Source organism: Littorina saxatilis, linkage group LG10, assembly GCF_037325665.1.
Source record: "Littorina saxatilis isolate snail1 linkage group LG10, US_GU_Lsax_2.0, whole genome shotgun sequence".
NCBI classification, from domain to species: domain Eukaryota; kingdom Metazoa; phylum Mollusca; class Gastropoda; order Littorinimorpha; family Littorinidae; genus Littorina; species Littorina saxatilis.
The window spans coordinates 9921808-9943531 of NC_090254.1; the positions used below are offsets into that span (position 1 = coordinate 9921808).

The 21724-nt window shown below is 41.8% G+C and overlaps 2 protein-coding genes across 3 annotated transcripts in view; one reads left to right on the forward strand and one right to left on the reverse strand.

Moving 5' to 3' along the window:
- Nucleotides 1-38: 38 nt before the first annotated feature.
- LOC138978129 (decapping and exoribonuclease protein-like) lies at nt 39-8480 on the reverse strand. The gene is made up of 7 exons (XM_070350776.1): nt 8012-8480; nt 6677-6900; nt 5998-6093; nt 4139-4253; nt 3649-3784; nt 2196-2290; nt 39-783 (listed from the first exon to the last, which is right to left on the reverse strand). Exons 1-7 carry the CDS (start codon nt 8419-8421, stop codon nt 657-659), a joined length of 1203 nt encoding a protein of 400 aa, XP_070206877.1. The 5' UTR covers nt 8422-8480; the 3' UTR covers nt 39-656.
- A 230-nt stretch (nt 8481-8710) lies between these two features.
- LOC138978130 (nephrocystin-4-like) overlaps nt 8711-21724 on the forward strand; it is a 62656-nt gene continuing 49642 nt past the window's right edge. The window contains exons 1-11 of one of the 2 annotated variants that reach the window (XM_070350777.1): nt 8711-8873; nt 10347-10484; nt 10954-11135; nt 11494-11552; nt 12205-12351; nt 14791-14984; nt 15541-15719; nt 16469-16610; nt 17048-17281; nt 17602-17759; nt 20244-20429. In XM_070350777.1, the coding sequence (XP_070206878.1) occupies nt 8724-8873; nt 10347-10484; nt 10954-11135; nt 11494-11552; nt 12205-12351; nt 14791-14984; nt 15541-15719; nt 16469-16610; nt 17048-17281; nt 17602-17759; nt 20244-20429 (1769 nt within the window). In that variant the 5' untranslated portion in view covers nt 8711-8723. The remainder of the gene's footprint in view (nt 8874-10346; nt 10485-10953; nt 11136-11493; nt 11553-12204; nt 12352-14790; nt 14985-15540; nt 15720-16468; nt 16611-17047; nt 17282-17601; nt 17760-20243; nt 20430-21724) is intronic. The other variant, XM_070350779.1, reaches the window with a different exon arrangement.

Genomic DNA, 21724 nt, shown 5'->3' on the forward strand with positions numbered 1-21724 from the left:
ATGCATACATGTATTCACAAACACTCATGATTACAAGATTATGCTGTACATGTATATTTTTTTTAATTAAAATGTATACATCCTTAATCTGGTAAAACAACATAACACTGATAGTAATTAACATTTCCAGTGCCTAAAATGTTGAATCCTTGTCCCATACAGATACAGCGGTAACAAATCCTACGAAATAAACATGCACGCGCACATGGGAACACAGCCATGCACACTTTAATAATAAATGTAGCATGCATGAATCAATCTAAATTCAATTATTCATAATGTTAGTCCTGCTACATTATTCAATTCTTCTTTCTGGGAATGCTTTTTTGTTATCAGTTGCACAGATAAGTGTAGCGCACGGAGTAACATCACATGCATCCAATAAATTCATCTTTAAACATGATGTACAATTTACATCCCCCTACACCCATGGTTCCTGCACTGCATTTGTCAGCTGCACATACAGAACCGGAAGTGTGTTCACACACACACACCCACACCTACACACACACACACTCATAGACAGATCTCCCTTGCTGTGCACAAACCAGCCAGGCAAGCTGTCTGAGGGTTTCTACTAGCCCTTCAGATCTTTTTTTACTGGCGATCGGGTGGGTGATTTAGCCATCCCTGACTCATAGACCTGCAGATTCATTCTACTTATCTGCAGACCATCCCTCCCAGTGCAGAAACCAGTCTGGCAAGAACACATAACTAGAGTCTCGTCCCAAGCACCTGCATTCCAGATCCTTTCCTGGGCTCCAGGTAAGAAGATGAACCATCCTGAAACACGTTCATATCGTAATTTGAGCAACCAGAGCTTTGTAATGGAAATAAAGTAAAATACCAAACAATGGAACAGAGAACAATCGACGCCACCACAACACTATCCTACCCATCAACAAACTCCCCCCACCCCCTCCGGGCGGGGATATAGCTCAGTTGGTAGCGCGCTGGATTTGTATTCAGTTGGCCGCTGTCAGCGTGAGTTCGATCCCAGGTTCGGCAGAAATTTATTTCAGAGTCAACTTTGTGTGCAGACTCTCTTCGGTGTCCGAACCCTCCCCCCGTGTACACTACATTGGGTGTGCACGTTAAAGATCCCACGATTGAGAAAAGGGTCTTTCCTGGCAAAATTGCTTAGGCACAGTTAATAATTGTCTACCTATACCCGTGTGACTTGGAATAATAGGCCGCGAAAGGTAAATATGCGCCGAAATGGCTGCAATCTACTGGCCGTATAAAATTTCATCTCACACGGCATCACTGCAGAGCGCCTAGAACTGTACCCACGGAATATGCGCGATATAAGCCTCATTGATTGATTGATTGAAATGAACAAACAAATTCGCAATTTGATACCTGTCACACTGTTTCATTATTTTCCTAGCATGTCATGTACGTACCACTGTTTGTTATTCCTCAATCAAGAACAACAAACCTCACATAAGCATCTTGGTTGTATCCTCGAACTTTTGTCAAAGTGCAGTCAACCAAAGCAGGTAAAATCAGAAAATATGATGAAAGAATCTACGTCATAGAATCTGATCTTCTGTTCTAACTTCACTTTCTTTGTATAATATGATCAGAATCAAAATACAAGAATTGTAGGTTATTGGAACAATTCATTATTATCAAAACAAAACGTTACATTTACAGTACGTTTTGTTTTGTCAATAATAAAACGTTCCATTGGGCGGGGATGTAGCTCAGTCGGTAGCGCGCTGGATTTGTATCCAGTTGGTCGCTGTCAGCGTGAGTTCGTCCCCACGTTCGGCGAGAGATTTATTTCTCAGAGTCAACTTTGTGTGCAGACTCTCCTCGGTGTCCGAACACCCCCGTGTGTACATTCAAGCACAAGACCAAGTGCGCATGAAAAAGATCCTGTAATCCATGTCAGAGTTCGGTGGGTTATAGAAACACGAAAATACCCAGCATGCTTCCTCCGAAAACGGCGTATGGCTGCCTAAATGGCGGGGTAAAAAAACGGTCATACACGTAAAATTCCACTCGTGCAAAAAACATGAGTGTACGTGGGAGTTTCAGCCCACGAACGCAGAAGAAGAAGAAGAAACGTTCCAATAATCAACAATTCTAGTTTGTTTCATTCTGCACTTTGCCTTTGGAACATTAGTAGCCCATCTGTTTCTGGATTGATGCAATGATCAGTAACTTGAGTCAGCAACAAAACTTACTTTGGATCATCAGTGGTGACAGTCTCCTTGATGAAACCAAGGACCTGCTCCAGAAAGTTGAAGCATACGTTAGGCTGCCATGGGTTGTGGATATCCTGAAAACCGCATTATATGGGTAAGAATAATTATGAGTTGTTATGGGGCATTCCATACCAAAACTGATACATGTACTAGTCTAGGCGAACTTAATTTCCTTTTCTGCACAGGGGTATGTGTGATGATGTTAACCTAGAATCCCTCTGATTTGAGTACACCTCCCGTGAGGACACGTTCTATTGTTCCGTTGTCTAGTGACCATACCAAAAACAAACAAAACAAGTAGTCGCGTAAGGCGAAAATACAACATTTAGTCAAGCTCAGTCAAACTCACAGAATGAAACTGAACGCATTGCATTTTTTCTGCAAGACCATACACTCGTAGCATCGTCTGTCCACCGCTCGTGGCAAAGGCAGTGAAATTAACAATCCAGAAAAGCGCGGTAGCGGTTGCGCAGAGGAGGATAGCACGCTTTTCTCTCTTTTCTTTTTAACTCTCTGAACGTGTTTTTAATCCAAACATATCATATCTATGTTTTTGGAATCAGGAACGGACAAGGAATAAGATGAAATTGTTTTTAAATCGATTTCAGAAATTTTATTTTAATCATAATTTTTATATTTTTAATTTTCAGAGGTTGTTTTTCATCCGAATATAACATATTTATATGTTTTTGGAATCAGAAAATGTTAAAGAATACGATAAACGTAATTTTGAATCGTTTTATAAACAAATAATTTTAATTACAATTTTCAGATATTTAATGACCAAAGTCATTAATTAATTATTAAGCCTCCAAGCTGAAATCCAATACCAAACTCCGGCCTTCGTCGAAGATTGCTTGGCCAAAATTTCAATCAATTTTATTGAAAAATGAGGGTGTGACAGTGCCGCCTCAACTTTTACAAAATGCCGGATATGACGTCATCAAAGACATTTATCAAAAAAATGAAAAACATGTCTGGGGATATCATACCCAGGAACTCTCATGAAAAATTTCATAAAAATCGGTCTAGCAGTTTACTCTGAATTGCTCTACACACACACACAGACATACACCACGACCCTCGTCTCGATTCCCCCCTCTATGTTAAAACATTTAGTCAAAACTTGACTAAATGTAAAAAGACAGCTGTAATGTGGGATATGGTTGGGCATGAGGATGTCCTTTCGTTGCAAGTACCACTGTACATACAATCTACAAGAAACAACTGTCATGGTTCTGCACACACACACACACACACACACACACACACACACACACACACACACAAACGCACACAAACACACACACACACAAACACAAACACACAAACAAACACTCACACACACACACACACACACACACAGTGACACACACACACACACACACACACACACACACACACACACACACACACACACATACTTTCTCACCTTTGTCAAAGATGGAATCTTCTGTGTCTGGTACTCCTCCAGACTATGAACAATGCCGTCATCGTCACGGAAACCAGCGATAATCTTTGTGATCCCCAGCAAGAAGCTCTGTGCCCACCACTTTATCAGCTTGAATCTGAATGAACAAAAAAACAAAAAAGATAAACTTAACAAATAACAGGTTACAATAAATAATGGGTTTTTTAAAGACATGAAAACAGAACAAGGAAGGAAATCTGACATAAACGTTACTGGAACGTTTAAATTAAATGACAAAACAAAACATTGCAATCAAGGTACCCTTCAACTTACCATTCTTGTTTTTTTTATTTTGAATTTTGGAATGTTAGCAGTCTTTATGTTTTTGGATTTATCTCAAACAGCTAAATCATCAATTGATGCGTAAACTCTGAAGGTAAGACCATAAAAATCGAGAGATTTGTGAAACCAGCATTCTTAAACTTTTAAGCATAAACAATTAAAAAAATACCTTCTGAAGTTCTGTTCTTGTCTGCGGGCCTGCATAATACGAGAAGTTTTCAGCTCCAAATATTTATTGTCCCCAGGTATACTGGAGTCGACACCATCCACTTCTCCGCCGAACACTGAAAGCAAATGTTCACTAATAAAAACACATTTGAAACGATGGAACTGTTCTCCTTACCTTGACATGGCATTTCTCTCAAATGTAAATTCTAAAAACATACATATTCAATTGTTACGATTGTGAAAAAACATGCAGTGTTACAACTAAAAGGCACTTTTTTTTCTGTTAAATAAAGAAAGCCATGGCAAACAAAAACACTATGAGAGGGGAGAATCCTCACTCTGTGATACTCTTCCTTGTACGTATTTCCTTCACAAAAGTTTCTGAGAGAGTGGCTTGTCTTCTTCTTCTTCTTCTGCGTTCGTGGGCTGAAACTCCCACGTACACTCGTGGGTTTTTTGCACGAGTGGAATTTTACGTGTATGACCGTTTTTTACCCCGCCATTTAGGCAGCCATACGCCGTTTTCGGAGGAAGCATGCTGGGTATTTTCGTGTTTCTATAACCCACCGAACTCTGACATGGATTACAGGATCTTTTTCGTGCGCACTTGGTCTTGTGCTTGCGTGTACACACAGGGGTGTTCGGACACCGAGGAGTCTGCACACAAAGTTGACTTTGAGAAATAAATCTCTCGCCGAACGTGGGGACGAACTCACGGTGACAGCGGCCAACTGGATACAAATCCAGCGCGCTACCGACTGAGCTACATCCCCGCCCAGTGGCTTGTCTTGTACCCATCTTGTTCTTGAATTCAACTACATAATTGTAAAGTTATGATGTTGCGCTATATAAATGCTCATTTATTATTATTATTATTATAAACAAACAAACTAAAAAACAATTTACTTGTAACTTCAACGTAGTACAAGTCAAACTCAAACCAAAGGTTACGTTTTTTTTTACAGCTGCATTCATGGGCTGCTTTTCTTGCCATAGAGTCACTTTATGTGATGGTGAGCGTTTTGTGTGTTTTGACAATTTTCTTAAAAACCCACCTGCCACATCTTCAGTATGAGGACATCTTCAAGTGCACGTTAGGTATCTTCTTCATTCATAGGCTTATATACTCCCACGGCTTTTACATGTATGACCGTTTTTACACTGCCATTTAGGTAGCCATACGCCGATTCTGAGGAAGCATGCTGGGTATTTTCATGTAAACTTCTATAACCTGCTGAACTCTGACATGGATTACAGGATCTTTTCCGTGTGAACTTTGTCTTGTGCTTGCGTGTACATGTACACACAAACTTGTGACAAAGGGGTATAATTAAGGCACTAGCAGGTCTGCACATGAGTTGACCTGGGAAATTGGAAAAAATCTCCACCCTGAACCTACCAGGTGCGAATGGCATTCGAACTCACGACCTTCCGCTTGGGAGGCCGGTGTCTTATCTACTAAGCCATTATTGCACCCATCTCTCTGTGTTTCCAATTCTCTAGAATTTCCTTGGAAACTTTGGATCTTTAACTCATAAATCAGTCTTTTTGCTATCATTTGCACACAAGGGTTGTGCGATTCCCTCTGCTTAAAGTCTGCAGTGAACATTGTCTCTAGGAAATACAATCCCCCCACAAACCTAGGCTTCCAACACACATCAAAAGCAAAGAACTGGTATCAAAGACAGTGTGCTTGCAACTGAGCTATGGACTTTCAGTGTACAGTTAAATGAAGTAAGTCAAGCTCTCCTTCGTATGACATCTTTAAAAAAAAATACAAGAAACACCCAAACAACAATACACGATTGAATGCTCACTGAATTAGTGAATACTGAAGTGAGCATAACAAATGGCTCTTACCCAGAGAGTGCGAGTGTAGGCGTGAACGAACAACACTGCAGAATCCTTCGTTGTTGTTGACAGGTCGATCAGTGTCTGGCCTTCCATTTGGTTTATCTGTCACAACACAACATTGTTCAGTGAAAATAAAGTGATGGAGTCAACATCATAGTAAAATGCTTTTGTTTCCCTTATGCATGCTCAGTATAGCAACAAAAACAACAAAAACCAAAAAAAGCTCTTTTGTATAGCTTATGCCAACATAATAATTTTTGATTTGATTTGATTTGAATGTTGAGTTCTTGAAAATGTTATCTGAGCGAAGGTGTTTTCAAGGTGCTACACAAGTTGAACTATGCTTTTCAGTGCAACACTGCTGATGCTCTTTTGAAATGGGTTTGCTCTTTGTCACACACAAGGTGCTACCAGAAGAAACGTCAAAGCTGAGAAAAAAGTTATGCCTCGTTGTATCAAAATTGCAGTATTTTAAATGGATAGTTTATTTAATATGCTCGTTTAAGCTTTCTATACACTAATACAGAATTGTCTATTTGTGCACCTATTTTTGGTGTTGTGAGCCAGGCGCTTCGAACTATAGAATGAATAAATAAATAAATATCTTTGTAATGTAATCATAATTATTATGTTCTGACTCAGGATAATTTGTTCTAAGTATACAGCTGTATCTTTTGGTATCTACCTGCAGTGACGTACTGCTCAAACTTCCATCCCCAGTAACTCATCTCATCCTGCTGCTGTGTCATCTGCTCTTCCCGCTGCTTCTTTCTCTCCGTCTCAAACTCGCACAAGAAGTACGTCCCACGGAACTTGGTGACTGCAATTTTCCAGTCATCTTTGTTTTCGTAAGGCGTACACATGAGTCTGGTCAGAAGGCCCCTCCAGCACACAAAGTCTGTGTGTAAGCTGTAAGATGTGAAAAATATGAATTATTGAATAATGACTAATGCGTAATCTTTTCCAAATCTGAACAGCACAAGCTAATCTGAGGACCACAATTATGTGGAGATTTGGTCTGCAGCATAGCACTTACAGTGGTATCCATTACGAGAGGCCACCTCCCACTAAAGGACACCTTCTTCTTCTTCTGCGTTCGTGGGCTGAAACTCCCATGTACACTCGTGTTTTTGCACGAGTGGAATTTTACGTGTATGACTGTTTTTACTCCGCCATTTAGGCAACCATACGCCGCTTTCGGAGGAAGCATGCTGGGTATTTTCGTGTTTCTATAACCCACCTAACTCTGACATGGATTACAAGATCTTTTCCGTGCGCACTTGGTCTTGTGCTTGCGTGTACACACGAAGGGTGATAAGCCACTAGCAGGTCTGCACATAAGTTGACCTGGGAGATCGGAAAAATCTCCACATTTAACCCACCAGGCGGCCGCGGCCGGGATTCGAACCCTCGACCTTCCGATTAAGAGGCCAACGTCTTACCACCCCGCCACAGCGCCCGTCACTAAAGGACACCTTCTGTAGTCCCTTTATCATTTCAACCAAAATATATACCATTACCAGTCATGACAGGCCACATGAAAAATGAAACAACACTTTAGGTTGGCCCCAAGGCAAGGATTTTCTTATGTGTTGTGTACAACTGTTCTGTACTTCACAAGACTCCTCTAAAAACATTGTACCTCTACATTCAGGATGCATTCCCTTGTTCCTTGACCTAGTAACTTAAGTGAGCCAGTTTCCTGACCACGACAGATCACCTTGGATTTAATAGGGACATTGTTCGTTTGTCCCAAGAATTTTCTCTAATGACAAGTATAATTTTAGTACTTTATCAACAACAATTTAGTATAAGAGGCAAGCAACAATTTAGTATAAGAGGCAAGCAACAATTTAGTATGAGAGGCAAACAAAATCTGCACATGTATCCTGGTTACAAAACAACAACAAAACAACAGACCAAACAACTCCATGCGTAATATTATACAATCCATCATATTCCAGCGCATTCTACTTGACACATTTAGCCAGTTAATATGATAAGGTAGAACTAAGAACACCTGTCAATGCCTTCCTTTGCATCCAACTGATTTTTGTCCGATTGCAACATGAACTTCTCTTTGTTCATCATCACCCATCTTAGCATGTCATCGAGATACTCCTTCACGCTTTCATCCTTCCGAATCCGTGACGTGTAACCCTGCCTAAGGTCAAAGCACGGATCTGACTTCGTAGGTTTGATGTAGTATCGCAACTGCCGTCTGTCATGGTGAAAGTTCCTCTCATGATCTTGGCTGAAACGTCCCGTCTCTGTTGGCTTTCTGAAGTAGGGGAAAGGCCTGTCGTATTTTTCACATTTCACCGAAAGTGTTCGCGATCCGCCAACGTGGATATTTGTTTCTGGAAGTTTGGGTTTCTTAGCTTCAATAGCAGAAGATTTAGAGGAACTGGTGTTCGTTGAACGCTTCATGTTGGTGATCGTTGCTGGAATCAAGAAAAGAAACGAAAAGTTGCGGCCATTTTGATTCAGAAGGCTAGTCAGAGTGAACTCCCCTGGGCTTTTGAAATTCCAAAAGGTCTAGAAATTATACAGAGATAAAAACCCAACGAATTAAAACATTTCAAATAACTGTAGACGTGGATTTCTTCGTTACACATTTTGATAATCATCGTAGGATTATTATTGGTCATAAATGATTGGTTCGTTTTACAAGAGAATTTGTTTTTAAGCAATCCAAGCAACCCGACCGGAAGTTGATACTAAATGCCACAATGGCGGGCATTCTAACGGGGAGGTCTTGGATAGACTTCTATTCGAAAAACTACCACTTACCCGCAGCTTTTGATCGGGAGCATGCAGCACACGATATCAGCACACCCATATGCATCAATCTCAAGTCAGTGGTGGGGCTAATGAACCCGGTGAGTGGAAAGAGGAGCTTGTTGTCAACCACAACAAGCAGACGCTCCTGTCTCAACTTGTTTGGCAATCACTGTTTTCATCTGTTGAAAAATGAAGTCTACTGTGTAGGCCGCACGCACACACACACAAACACGCATGGAGAGAGAGTGTGTGTTGTTCCGCTCTGGTACTTTAATAGCGTATGAATCATTCTTTAGAAGGCATTTTACACAAGTTTGTTTAGTTTAGTACTACTACAGTACCACTACTAGCTGTTTAATTTAAATGTTAGAATGGGTTAAGATAATTTCTGTTCAAAGAGTTAGGCTACCTCTGTTTTTTAGTCACTTAGTGGTGATAACATGGTGTTTGCACAAATCATGGCAGTCCTGTCGTCTCAACCCATTGTATTCAACTCTTGCCGGTCTATAGACCCTATCGGCAGGGGTCGACACTAACTTATTTGGCCTGGGGCCACACTGGCCCCAGAGATGGAAATTGCTGGGGCGGAAAACAAAAATCTGGGGCCCACTCTCAGTATTCACGTGCGGCAATGCATTGTCTGTTTTTCTTCATCGTACACATTCTTTCAACCATTTGACATTGAAATTACGACAGCGCTTCGCGCTTTTGGCTGCATCGGTCTCCTTTTTTCGTTTCTCTCCACCCTGTTCTTCATCTCCATTTCCATGGTTTTTTTACACCAGGGATATGTTGCCACATTTTGCGTTTGGCATTTGAAGGCGATACTTATCTCTCACGCTAAAGAGCGCAATCTGGGAGTTATTTCCCTTGCGGCATTGTCCTTCGACGATTTTAATGTGTTTTTTCTTGACTGCGGCATTGATCGTAACGCAAATTTCAGTGACGACTTTGACTGGCGATTTTTAGTGATTGGCTCTGGCATTAGAATTTTCGGTTTGTCATTGTTGGAATTTATCCTGGGGCGAAGTGGGCCCCAAGCTTCGGCAATGTTTGGGGCGGAACACAAAACTCCGGGGCGTTCCGCCCCCGCTAGTGTCGAACCCTGCTATCGGTATTCCAAGCTCTCGTAATCTCTCGCAAGCTTCAGAGCATAGCAAAGCATGCGGTACAGCGATCTCGTGCGAGCTGCACAAGCGAAGGTTCGAAGTTCTCGCGATGTTCAAAGCATAACAAAGAGCGTGTCTCGCGAGAGCTGCTCAGATACCGAAAAGGTCTATTATGAAATCATTTAATAAATTCCTTCATCTTCTTGCCAAGCAATAAAGCAAGTGGCTAGCTACCAAGCGTATCATTCTTGCCAAAACAGACGCTTGGTTTGGGCCTTTTTGCTTCTGAATCTGATCATTGTACCTTAATTTCACATAAGTCTGCATAATGCATATTGACTTGATTTAGCTATCAAAATCAACTTTTGAAACATTAGAATGTGGGTAAGTGTCCCGGTTCTTTCCAAAACGTGTAAGTCTGCATTTACAATGTTCAATAATATTTTTGCATTTTGTTCTCAGCAACCACAGAATAAAGTGGAGTATCAACTTGCAGTCAGCCTCTATGACACTGGCTTTAAAGTCTTCTTTGGACGACAATGGACGGGACCTGTCTCAGCTGGGCGTGGCACTGGAAATTCAAAGTTACAGTACAATCAGGTATATATACACATTAAAAGTGTGACACATACTTTGATGCACTATCAGCTTCAGTTTAAAGCCCTGTGATATGGGTTTACAAGTAACCGAGGACCTACCATGCAGTGAATCTCTGAATTTTTGGAGATCTCAAAGTGTTAAAAAGAAGCATGTAGTTTTTGACATGTTGTGCTTTAAAAAAAACATAGTTTAGTGGTAAGGACTAAGATCTGTAAAAGACGAGAATTCTAAGCTTTCTGCCATAACCCACAACTCAGGTATTACAAACATTCTTGAATTTGTGAAAGTGATGAAAACATATTTTTAGTGTGTACAGATCAGCTTCAGTACAGAGTCTCAAATGACCTAAGCTCATGCAATAACGATATCATTATCAATAAAATTCAGATTTAATCATGTCCTACGGTGCCAAACAAGGACATGTGTTTTGTAAGCAAGATAACAATATTAGCATGCGTTTTGTCTGCAGCCTATCTACTTTCACACCAGCATCAGCAGTCCTCAGGTGTTGGTCGTGGTGGAGGTGGTGGCTCACACAATCGCCCCTGATGGCCGGCCTCGTCGTGTTGGTTGTGGGTGGACCATCTTGCGACCGTTCGACACAGATGAGGAACTGCCGGATTTGAGAGGCCCCTCCCCACCCACACAAAAGTAAGACTCAAAAAGAAGTAATGGTTTTTGATGAAGATTTTTGTAACGACAGTTTTGGAAAATTGCAGTATCAAGATCATATAAAGATGAAAGAGGGCAGAATTATCAGCTTCAATGATTTGTACATCTCATTCTAGAACTAGAAGGTGCCAGAAGACTGATTTCATAACTCACTCACTGTTGTCTAGGTTCACAATGTAAGAAACAAAACAGACCATGCAACCAAACAAGCAGATAGAACAAGCTAAAACAAAACAACATTAACACTAACACTGGAACAAGACAACGACTACTGGATGACTTGAAGTGAAGCACTGATTGAGTTTTAACTCTGTGAACTGTTTTACTCGATTGGCAGGCTGGAGATGTACCATGGATCTCCACGTGCTCTGTACCTAATGGATGAACCTATTGAATGTAAGTAGGGTTTTACTGGGAACACTCAAGCTCTGGGAATAGCTAGCCATGAAAGGCAGTTGAATAGTACTAGTAGTGTTCTTTGGTTTAGGCCAAAAAAAAATATAGGTGTGGTTACGGTAACATAGCCAAATAAAATAGGGTAGGAAGGTAGGCAATTACTTTTTTTTTTTAAACTTTTTTTTCTAATGTGTACAAATTAAACCTACTTGACAGGGAAATAAGTGTGCGACTCGGGCGCTTTCGCTTTCATTGCGTTTTCTGCACTCGTTTTCTTGTGTGTGGTTTTTTTTGTTTTTGTGCAAATGTAATAAAAAGTTATAGGGTCGGCCCCTAAAAATAGGGTAGGTCGGGTTACCGTAACCACACCTATTTTTTTTTTTAGGCCTTAGTCATAAGAACAAATTTCAGTTAATGCAGTTAATTGGTTGGTTTGATGGTATTCAAATGATAAATCATGAAGGCAGATTCTTAGACATCTTTCCTACATCTTTGCTTTATCCTCTTGTATTTCTGTACAATTTTTAGGGTGTGTGTGTGGGGGGTGGGGTGGGGGTGGAAGCAGTGGTATAATTTGTATTCAGTTTCATGAGTCGATGTTAGCACTGTGTTTACCATTTCTTGCTTTTATATGAAAGTGATATTTTTTCAGCAAACCAGCTGCTGAAACCAATCATGGGATGCAATCTGAGTTTTGCGATTGGCACACACAAGGCCATGAGAAAGGTCATCCCTCTGTTGCCAGAGAATATCATCATCAGCGGTGACAGTACTGTGCCAGGGGTCCATGTCACACCAGGTAGAACAAAAAATCCTGAGATGAGGTTAAAGTTGCTAGTTATTTTGTTTGTCATTGGTGATTATTTGTGACTTTGGCTGCATTGACAGGAAAAAGTCCAAATCAGATAGTCTTGCTAACATTCCAAAATCGTGAATCAAAAACAAAAAAGCTCAGTTACTGGATTTTTTTGGGAGAAAAATGAATTTGCCAGTTTGCATCGGTCTATGGTAAATTGGAACCCCGTGCCCCTCTAAAATCTGGTCTATGATAAAGTGGAACCCCATGCCCCTCTAACATCTGGTCTATGATAAAGTGGAACCCCATGCCCCTCTAACATCTGGTCTATGATAAAGTGGAACCCCGTGCCCCTCTAACATCTGGTCTATGATAAAGTGGAACCCCATGCCGCTCTAAAATCTGGTCTATGATAAAGTGGAACCCCGTGCCGCTCTAAAATCTGGTCTTTGATAAAGTGGAACCCCATGCCGCTCTAACGTCTGGTCTATGATAAAGTGGAACCCCATGCCCCTCTAACATCTGGTCTATGATAAAGTGGAACCCCATGCCCCTCTAACGTCTGGTCTATGATAAAGTGGAACCCCGTGCCCTTCTAACGTCTGGTCTATGATAAAGTGGAACCCCATGCCCTTCTAACGTCTGGTCTATGATAAAGTGGAACCCCATGCCCTTCTAACGTCTGGTCTATGATAAAGTGGAACCCCGTGCCCCTCTAAAATCTGGTCTATGATAAAGTGGAACCCTGTGCCCCTCTAAAGTCTGGTCTATGATAAAGTGGAACCCCATGCCCCTCTAACATCTGGTCTATGATAAAGTGGAACCCCATGCCCCTCTAAAATCTGGTCTATGATAAAGTGGAACCCCATGCCGCTCTAAAATCTGGTCTATGATAAAGTGGAACCCCGTGCCCCTCTAACATCTGGTCTATGATAAAGTCGAACCCCATGCCCCTCTAACATCTGGTCTATGATAAAGTGGAACCCCATGCCCCTCTAAAATCTGGTCTATGATAAAGTGGAACCCCATGCCGCTCTAAAATCTGGTCTATGATAAAGTGGAACCCCGTGCCCCTCTAAAATCTGGTCTTTGATAAAGTGGAACCCCATGCCGCTCTAAAATCTGGTCTATGATAAAGTGGAACCCCGTGCCCCTCTAAAATCTGGTCTATGATAAAGTAGAACCCCATGCCCCTCTAAAATCTGGTCTATGATAAAGTGGAACCCCATGCCCCTCTAACATCTGGTCTATGATAAAGTGGAACCCCGTGCCCCTCTAAAATCTGGTCTATGATAAAGTGGAACCCCATGCCCCTCTAAAATCTGGTCTATGATAAAGTCGAACCCCGTGCCCCTCTAAAATCTGGTCTATGATAAAGTCGAACCCCGTGCCCCTCTAAAATCTGGTCTATGATAAAGTGGAACCCCATGCCCCTCTAAAATCTGGTCTATGATAAAGTGGAACCCCGTGCCCCTCTAACATCTGGTCTATGATAAAGTGGAACCCCGTGCCCCTCTAAAATCTGGTCTATGATAAAGTGGAACCCCGTGCCCCTCTAAAATCTGGTCTATGATAAAGTGGAACCCCATGCCGCTCTAAAATCTGGTCTATGATAAAGTGGAACCCCGTGCCCCTCTAACATCTGGTCTAAAAAAGGGAAGGAGTCTCAGAATGGAGGTACATTATGAACAGAACATCTCAAACATTATGAACAGAACATCTCAAACATTATGAACAGAACATCTCAAACATTATGAACAGAACATCTCAAACATTATGAACAGAACATCTCAAACATTATGAACAGAACATCTCAAACATTATGAACAGAACATCTCAAACATTATGAACAGAACATCTCAAACATTATGAACAGAACATCTCAAACATTATGAACAGAACATCTCAAACATTATGAACAGAACATCTCAAACATTATGAACAGAACATCTCAAACATTATGAACAGAACATCTCAAACATTATGAACAGAACATCTCAAACATTATGAACAGAACATCTCAAACAGCCAAGGGGTGAGTCGGTCCTAAAATTGGGGTTCCGCGGTATCATATTTGCAACAGTCTATGATACATCCATCTTTCAGGCAGGGGAATTGTCCGCCGAAAGGCAAATTTCCACTGAAAAAGCAAAAGTGTCCGCCGAAGAAAAAAAATGGGGGAGGGAAAAATGGTTCTAAAAACTGATTTTAGTGGCAAACTTGGAGCTAAGATAATATAACACCAAATTGCACCATTTGGGTTCTTTGGAGAGAAAAACATTCTGGGGGGGCATGCCCCTGGACCCCCCTAGAAAGGCTAGGCGACTTTGTAATCACTCAAAAATGTTGAGCCTTTTTTACATTTTTCAATTCCCATACCTGATCTTTGTTGCTCACAGATATCTTTCACACTGGACCCTAAGCTGTATTTCTGCCCATCAGGTGAAGATCCTTTCCGCAAACCACAGCTGAAGGCGGCAGCGTCCTGTGCACTGGAGGGACTGTCCATCACTCTGCAGCCCGCCATTGAGGGTTTTGAGGAGGATCTGTGTGAGCTGTTGAGCGAAGACAGAGCCAACCGCGAAAATCGCCCCCAGGAGTCCCTCAGCATTAACGTGTCCGAGCGGCGATTGCAGGTAAGGGCATGGTAGCTCGTCGGTACAACACACGACTTGTGATTCTCAGGTCACAGGTTCAGAGCGGATATGGGTCAACTTTATGTGCGGGCTCAGCGACGGTATCCATGTCCCAACCCCCATGTCACTGCTGTGGCAGGTAAAAGACCTCTGAGCTATGGGATAATAAAGTAGTGAAATATGTATGTCCTTGCATTGGAGTGAAACAAGAGAATGCACCTGCTATGCATGTATCAATGGAGTCAAGAATAATTGCAAAAAAGATGCTTTAGCATTCAGGTATGCGAAGAAATTAAGCAAATGCTTATAACTTACAAAAGGTTTTTTAGAGACTCCAACAGACAAAACCTTTGTCTCTTATTCCAGTTAGGTCCCCTGAAAGCGGCCTATGGCTGCCTGAATGGGGGAGTAAACACAGTTACACATGTAAAAACCCAATCATGCAAAACACGAGTGAACGTGGGAGTTTCAGCCCATGAACGAAGATGAAAAAGAATCCCAGTTAGGAAAGTACTTCGTATTTTCTTGTCGTGTAAGACAATAACGCTGTTTGTAGGTGGGTGTGCACAACGGATGGACGTACATCGAGAAGCCCCAGGTGTTCCACGTGGACGTTTTACCCAGCCAAGGATCCACCGGGGGAGATGGGGACGGCAACATTCGCAAAACCACAGCCTCTCCCTCCATGAGACGCAGCAGTCGCTTCCACATTCGTCGTTCCAGCATGTCGAGTGTGTAAGTGTTGGAATATGACTGTTACTTTGGTGTCATCTTTGGATTAGCAGTTTGATGAAGGTTCAGGGTTCAAGACCGGTCATACACACAAAGATCTCCCAGTAAGGTAATATATTGTACTACGTTGCAAGCCCCTGGAGCAAATTTTGATTAGTGCTTTTCTGAACAAGAAACAATTGACAAGTGGCTTTTTTCCATCTCCCCCCTTTCCCCGTCTCGATATAACCTTCGTGGTTGAAAACGATGTTAAACACCAAATAAAGAAAGAAAGAAAGAAAGAACACACAAAGAAGCCCACTCATGCACACAAAAATGTGAGTGCACGTTGGAGTTGCAGCCCACGAACGTAGAAGAAGGAAATGCAGTTTGATTCTATATTTGTCGTAACAGCATGTCTGGTGTGTAGGTTTTTAGAAAGATGATGTTTATTTTGAATCATCTCTGGATAACAGCATGTCAGGTATTTGATGATAATCTTTTTTTTGTTAATCATCTTTGGATAAGCAGTTGCTTTCACATTAGCTGTAACAGCTTGTCTAGTCTGTAAGTGTTGGAATCTGACCGTCTGTTATGTTAGAATTGTCTTTGGATGAGCAGTTTGAGTCAGCATTTGTCATAACTGCATGTCTTTAGTGTGTAAGAGTTGGACAAATTATGTGCATTTTGGAATAATTTTTGCTAAAAAAAAAAGTGCTGGGAGTGTTCAAAGTACGCTTAGTCATGCACACTGTGTCATCTGTTCATTTCAGGGGCGGCAGTGGTGTTCAGGGTAACGCTCTGGTATTGAAGAGTCGCGTCGAGCTGAACGACCTGTTAGAGGACCCCATGTTTGCCGTTGTCTTTACTCTGGATTATGTCATCAGCGAGTCCCTGTCTGACAAAGACAGGAAGGTATGTGTATGTGACAACAACTCTTGAACGTATATGCAACACTTGGCTCAATGCTGTTAAGTGAAGTATTTTATTATAGCATTTCAGGGGTTTCGCTTATTGCAAAATGTTGCATAGATATGACATTTTTCAGGTTCCATATGCATTTCAGCCATATTGCTGTGCAATATAGGTCTTGTTTTGCGTCATCCTACACTTATCACTCGAAGTGAGTGCATGATCTGCTTTGGCTAAAAATATTTAGAAAAGTTTTATCTTTGGAGGAAGTTTGGTACTTCCTCAGATATCAGTACCTCCTATCGTGCAGTTCAATTCTCAAATCACAGACATATCTGACAGGAAACTATAACTTTTTTTGATGCTATAAAAATTAAAAAGGACACATTTCTAATTGTACCATCATACCATGAGTAAATGTTCTTATTTTGTCCCTGCAGATAACTCAGAGCCTAGCAAGGGCCCACACGCGCACAGTCACTGTTCGCTGGGCGGCTTGGCACCCTTTCCTGCATCCCAGCATGCCTGAGGTCACCACGGCCTTGACCGGGGGCGTCACTCGCGCTCCGGACGACGAGTTTGTTTTCCGTCTGCCACCTACAAACATGCAAGACCAAGCGGTGGCGAAGACGGTCGGTGGGGTCGTCGCTTTCCGCTGGGCCATGGGAGCTAAGGTGTGTTGTTGTTGTTTGCTTTACATGGATGTTTGCTGCGATTTATTTTCTTCAGAAATCTTGTCGAATTGCCATAAAAGTTTCGACAATTTTCCTTTGGTTTGAGGCAGCCCTGGGCACCACCTTTCCCTGACCGTGAAAAAATTTGTCGCCGCTGAAATTACTGCAAAGTTTCAAAGAAGTTTTGGTTACCGGTAACTCCTATCAGCAGCCCTGCTTTTGTCAGTTTGGATACTGTGAACATTGTTACCGTTCATTTCAAAACTTGTATTGAACACCTTTCCTTTCTTTGTACAAACCTATTTCTTTACCTACCCCAGGATGAGTACCTGACAGTGCCACAGGCGTTGGCGGTGCCTTCATCAGCCTACCTGCCAGGCTCCATGGTGTCTGTTCGCAGCTCTGAAGGCAGCGACGGTGTCTTGTTTGACGCCAGCTCCGCGGGTCTGCTCAAACCTCCCAGCGGAAAGTCGCCCAGGTGAGTTACTGAATGCTTTGTAGAAAGATGTAGGCATTGTACACAAAGGACTTAATGTAATTACACCCAGAAGAATTCCAAAAGTAGATAGACTTCGAACGTTCCGAAATTCAGAATAAAAAAACAAGAATGGTATATATATGTATATAATGTAACGTATTGTTTTGTCAATAACAGGGCGGGCATGTAGCTCAGTCGGTAGCGCGCTGAATTTGTATTCAGTTGGCCGCTGTCAGCGTGAGTTCGTTCCCACGTTCGGCGAGAGATTTATTTCTCAGAGTCAACTTTGTGTGCAGACTCTCCTCGGGTGTCCGAACACCCCCGTGTGTACACGCAAGCACAAGACCAAGTGCGCACGAAAAAGATCCTGTAATCCATGTCAGAGTTCGGTGGGTTATAGAAACACGAAAATACCCAGCATGCTTCCTCCGAAAACGGCATATGGCTGCCTAAATGGCGGGGTAAAAAACGGTCATACACGTAAAATTCCACTCGTGCAAAAAACACGAGTGTACGTGGGAGTTTCAGCCCACAAACGAAGAAGAAGAAGAAGTCAATAACAAACTTTCCAACAACCTACCTTTCTTGTTTTTTGATTCTGAACAAGAATGATATGTTATTGGAACGTTTCATTTATGACAAAATAAAACGTTACAGTCACTGTACTTCCACCCAGCTGCCTTTTAAGTAACAACACTTATGATACAGAGGATAAACTTATCTGAGGAAATGTTCCAAGAAACACCCAGCAGAAATGTACCAAGGCATGTCACAAAATACTCTGTGGATAGATGTAGACATTGTGTACAAAGGACTTAGGGTAATCATTTACAAGTTTCGCAGATGCAGACAGACACAAATGAATTTTGAAAGGTTTTCGTCTTAGATAGGAAATAGATGTACATGATGAGATACACTTTGGTAATAAGCATTAAGCAATAAGCATTATAAAAAAGCATTCCCTTTCCCTCCATGCTCCTAAATATCAGGACATTAAGGTTTGTTGCTCTAATATTAGTATGTAGCTTTCAGTAGTTCACGCGGCCTTTCTGCCGAGACGATGTATTGTTGCTTTTGTATTACAGCTCTTTGCATTTCTTCTATTATGTGGTAGCAGAATATTTTGTGTGCCTTATCTAATAATACATGTAGCTTTATTTTTCAGATAATGTCTCTTTTTAGTGATGTGTTCTGTACTCTTACTGACATAGTAATTTCTCTTAGTAGTCTTGCTGCATACTGCTGTAGAAAGAATAGTAGAGCAGCTTGAATGTCATGTATTGTTTGTATCCATGCAGTCACTATATAGTCTAAATTAAAGGCTTACACTGCTTGCTTTTTTCAGTATGTTGATGCCCCCCGCGGGTTAGGGTTAGAGTCCCATATTGGTTGGGACGAGAAAGAATTTACCCGTTGCTCCCCAGCATGTCGTAAGAGGCGACTAACGGATTCTGTTTCTCCTTTTACCCGTGTTAAGTGTTTCTTGTATAGAATATAGTCAATGTTTGTAAAGATTTTAGTCAAGCAGTATGTAAGAAATGTTAAGTCCTTTGTACTGGAAACTTGCATTCTCCCAGTAAGGTAGTATATTGTACTACGTTGCAAGCCCCTGGAGCAAATTTTTGATCAGTGCTTTTGTGAACAAGAAACAATTGACAACTGGCTCTATCCCATCTCCCCCCTTTCCCCGTCGCGATATAACCTTGAATGGTTGAAAACGACGTTAAACACCAAATAAAGAAAGAAAGAAAGTATGTTGATGTTGATAGAGTATGTGTGCAGAATGGCCACTTCTTCTTCGTCTTCTTCGTTCGTGGGCTGAAACTCCCACGTATTTACGTGTATGACCGTTTTTACCCCGCCATTTAGGCAGCCATACGCCGCTTTCGGAGGAAGCATGCTGGGTATTTTCGTGTTTCTATAACCCACCGAACTCTGACATGGATTACAGGATCTTTTCCGTGCGCACTTGGTCTTGTGCTTGCGTGTACACACGAAGGGGGATAAGCCACTAGCAGGTCTGCACATAAGTTGACCTGGGAGATCGGAAAAATCTCCACACTTAACCCACCAGGCGGCCGCGGCCGGGATTCGAACCCTCGACCTTCCGATTAAGAGGCCGACGTCTTACCACCACGCCACAGCGCCCGTCGCAGAATGGCCACAATCACAATGTTATATGCCTGCAGAAAAATAATCACCAACGTAGTTTATTGTTGGAACTCACAAGCATTGCATCATATATGTACTGGCACAGTACTTTTTTTATGTACCGCAAATGAGAAAATCCCTCATTGTTACAGTAGTGATTGAATCATAAACAACCTAAAGGTTTGCAAAGGAAACATTGCAGCAATTTAGCGTAAACAGAGAAAGATGAAAGGAAAGAAACGTGGAGAGAGAGACTGAGAGCGAGTCAGACAGAGACTGTAATCTAAGTCAGCATCAACTGCATAGTCGAATTTTGATTGGCGGTCGTTGCAGCAGTGGGCTGGCCCATTATCACAGTGGGGGTGCCCAGGTGCCAGAGCCATTCTCTAGTGCGTCCTACACCGGTCCAAACCACTTTCAACAAGTGGGGGATGGACTGTTGGGTGGTGTCGGCGGTTTTTCTCGTGACGTTTCCGGTTCAGGGTCCAGCATGTATAGCCGGGATGTCGGCCAGTTGGCGTAAGATGTGAATTTTGTGTCGAGTGCTCATGCACTTAACACATGTGTGCACTGTTTCAACCGTCCCTCCCTTTTGCGGTTCTTGGACCTGAGCATGACTTCCACGAGAAGAAGATAGACCTGGTTTTGGTGACGGTTGGTAGAGCGATTGCCTGAAGAAATAATAATGTTTTATTTTTATTTTTATTAAGTTTTATACCAGGTTTGTCATCTTCTGCATGTTTGTTCTTTGATTTTTCACAACTCTGCTTTGTGTGCCTGAGAATGCAGCACCGGGTCAGATTTTAGCCGCATAGATTTTTTTACGGTTTAAAGAAGGAAAAAACTTCGCAATTTTTTTATATCAACCTGGTGCTGCAAACTTTTGATGTGCAGGCATATCTTAAAATCTTTGTTAACTTTTTCCTTTATCTGTTTACTTTAAGGCTTGGATTTTGAGATATTGTGGCTCATTTACTTTGACGCACCTTCATTCTTTACTGTTGTCACGCTTCATTGAAATGGAATTACGCTTTCATGATGCAGCTTATGTTCACCGCTTTGTTGCTGTGCTTTCATGCTTCACTGCTTTTGATACGCTTCATGGAAAACCCTTTCATTTTTGACTAGGTTTTGATCATACCTTGTTAGATTAGAATGCTTTGGAATGCCTTAGTGGTGGTTTGTTGTCAAACTCAGCCAAAGAGAAAGAAAGTACATGTAAGATGCTGTTTCTGCCCCATTTATTAAGGATTTGTGATTTTAGTTATTGTCGTCATAACTGATGTCTGATACATATATAATTCTTACTGATACTTCTATACTGTTTATCTTACGCATATGTACAATTGATGGTTAAACACGTTTTGTTAAGGAGGAGCATGCTTGCGCGTGTGTGCTGTTGTGGGTTTTGTGTGGGGAATGTATGCGGGCGTGCGTGAGCGTGTGTGTGACTGAGATTGCAAGCGATGTTTGGAAGGGCGTGTATGGATTGATTGATTGTACTCTGGCCAAAACATGTCCCTAGTGTACTGCACATGGTTGAAATAAAGTCTTATGTCTTATGTCTTATTTAGGATTTGTATGGTGGGACAAAGCACAGTAAAAAAAAAAAATGCAATTAAATCAACAGACTCCAACAGGAACAAATAAACAGAGTGAACACTAGAAATTCAATCTGAGTTGCTTGAAAAGAATCAGTTTGGTGGTGGCGGAGTTAGCTGGGGGTGGGGGAGGTGCAGGGGGTAAAAGGTGCATGGTGGTATGCATAACTTGCTCATGTTTTATTCTTTGCTTCTGAAAACATGTTTATGTTT

Excerpts from the sequence above, each read along its gene's own strand:
- LOC138978129 (XM_070350776.1), bottom strand. The coding sequence starts at position 8,421 with ATGAAGCGTTCAACGAACACCAGTTCCTCTAAATCTTCTGCTATTGAA. Across the intron at positions 6,901-8,011 it reads GCAAAGGAAGGCATTGACAG|CTTACACACAGACTTTGTGT; the intron begins GTGTTCTTAGTT and ends CACATCTTACAG. Across the intron at positions 6,094-6,676 it reads TGAGCAGTACGTCACTGCAG|ATAAACCAAATGGAAGGCCA; the intron begins GTAGATACCAAA and ends GTGTTGTGACAG.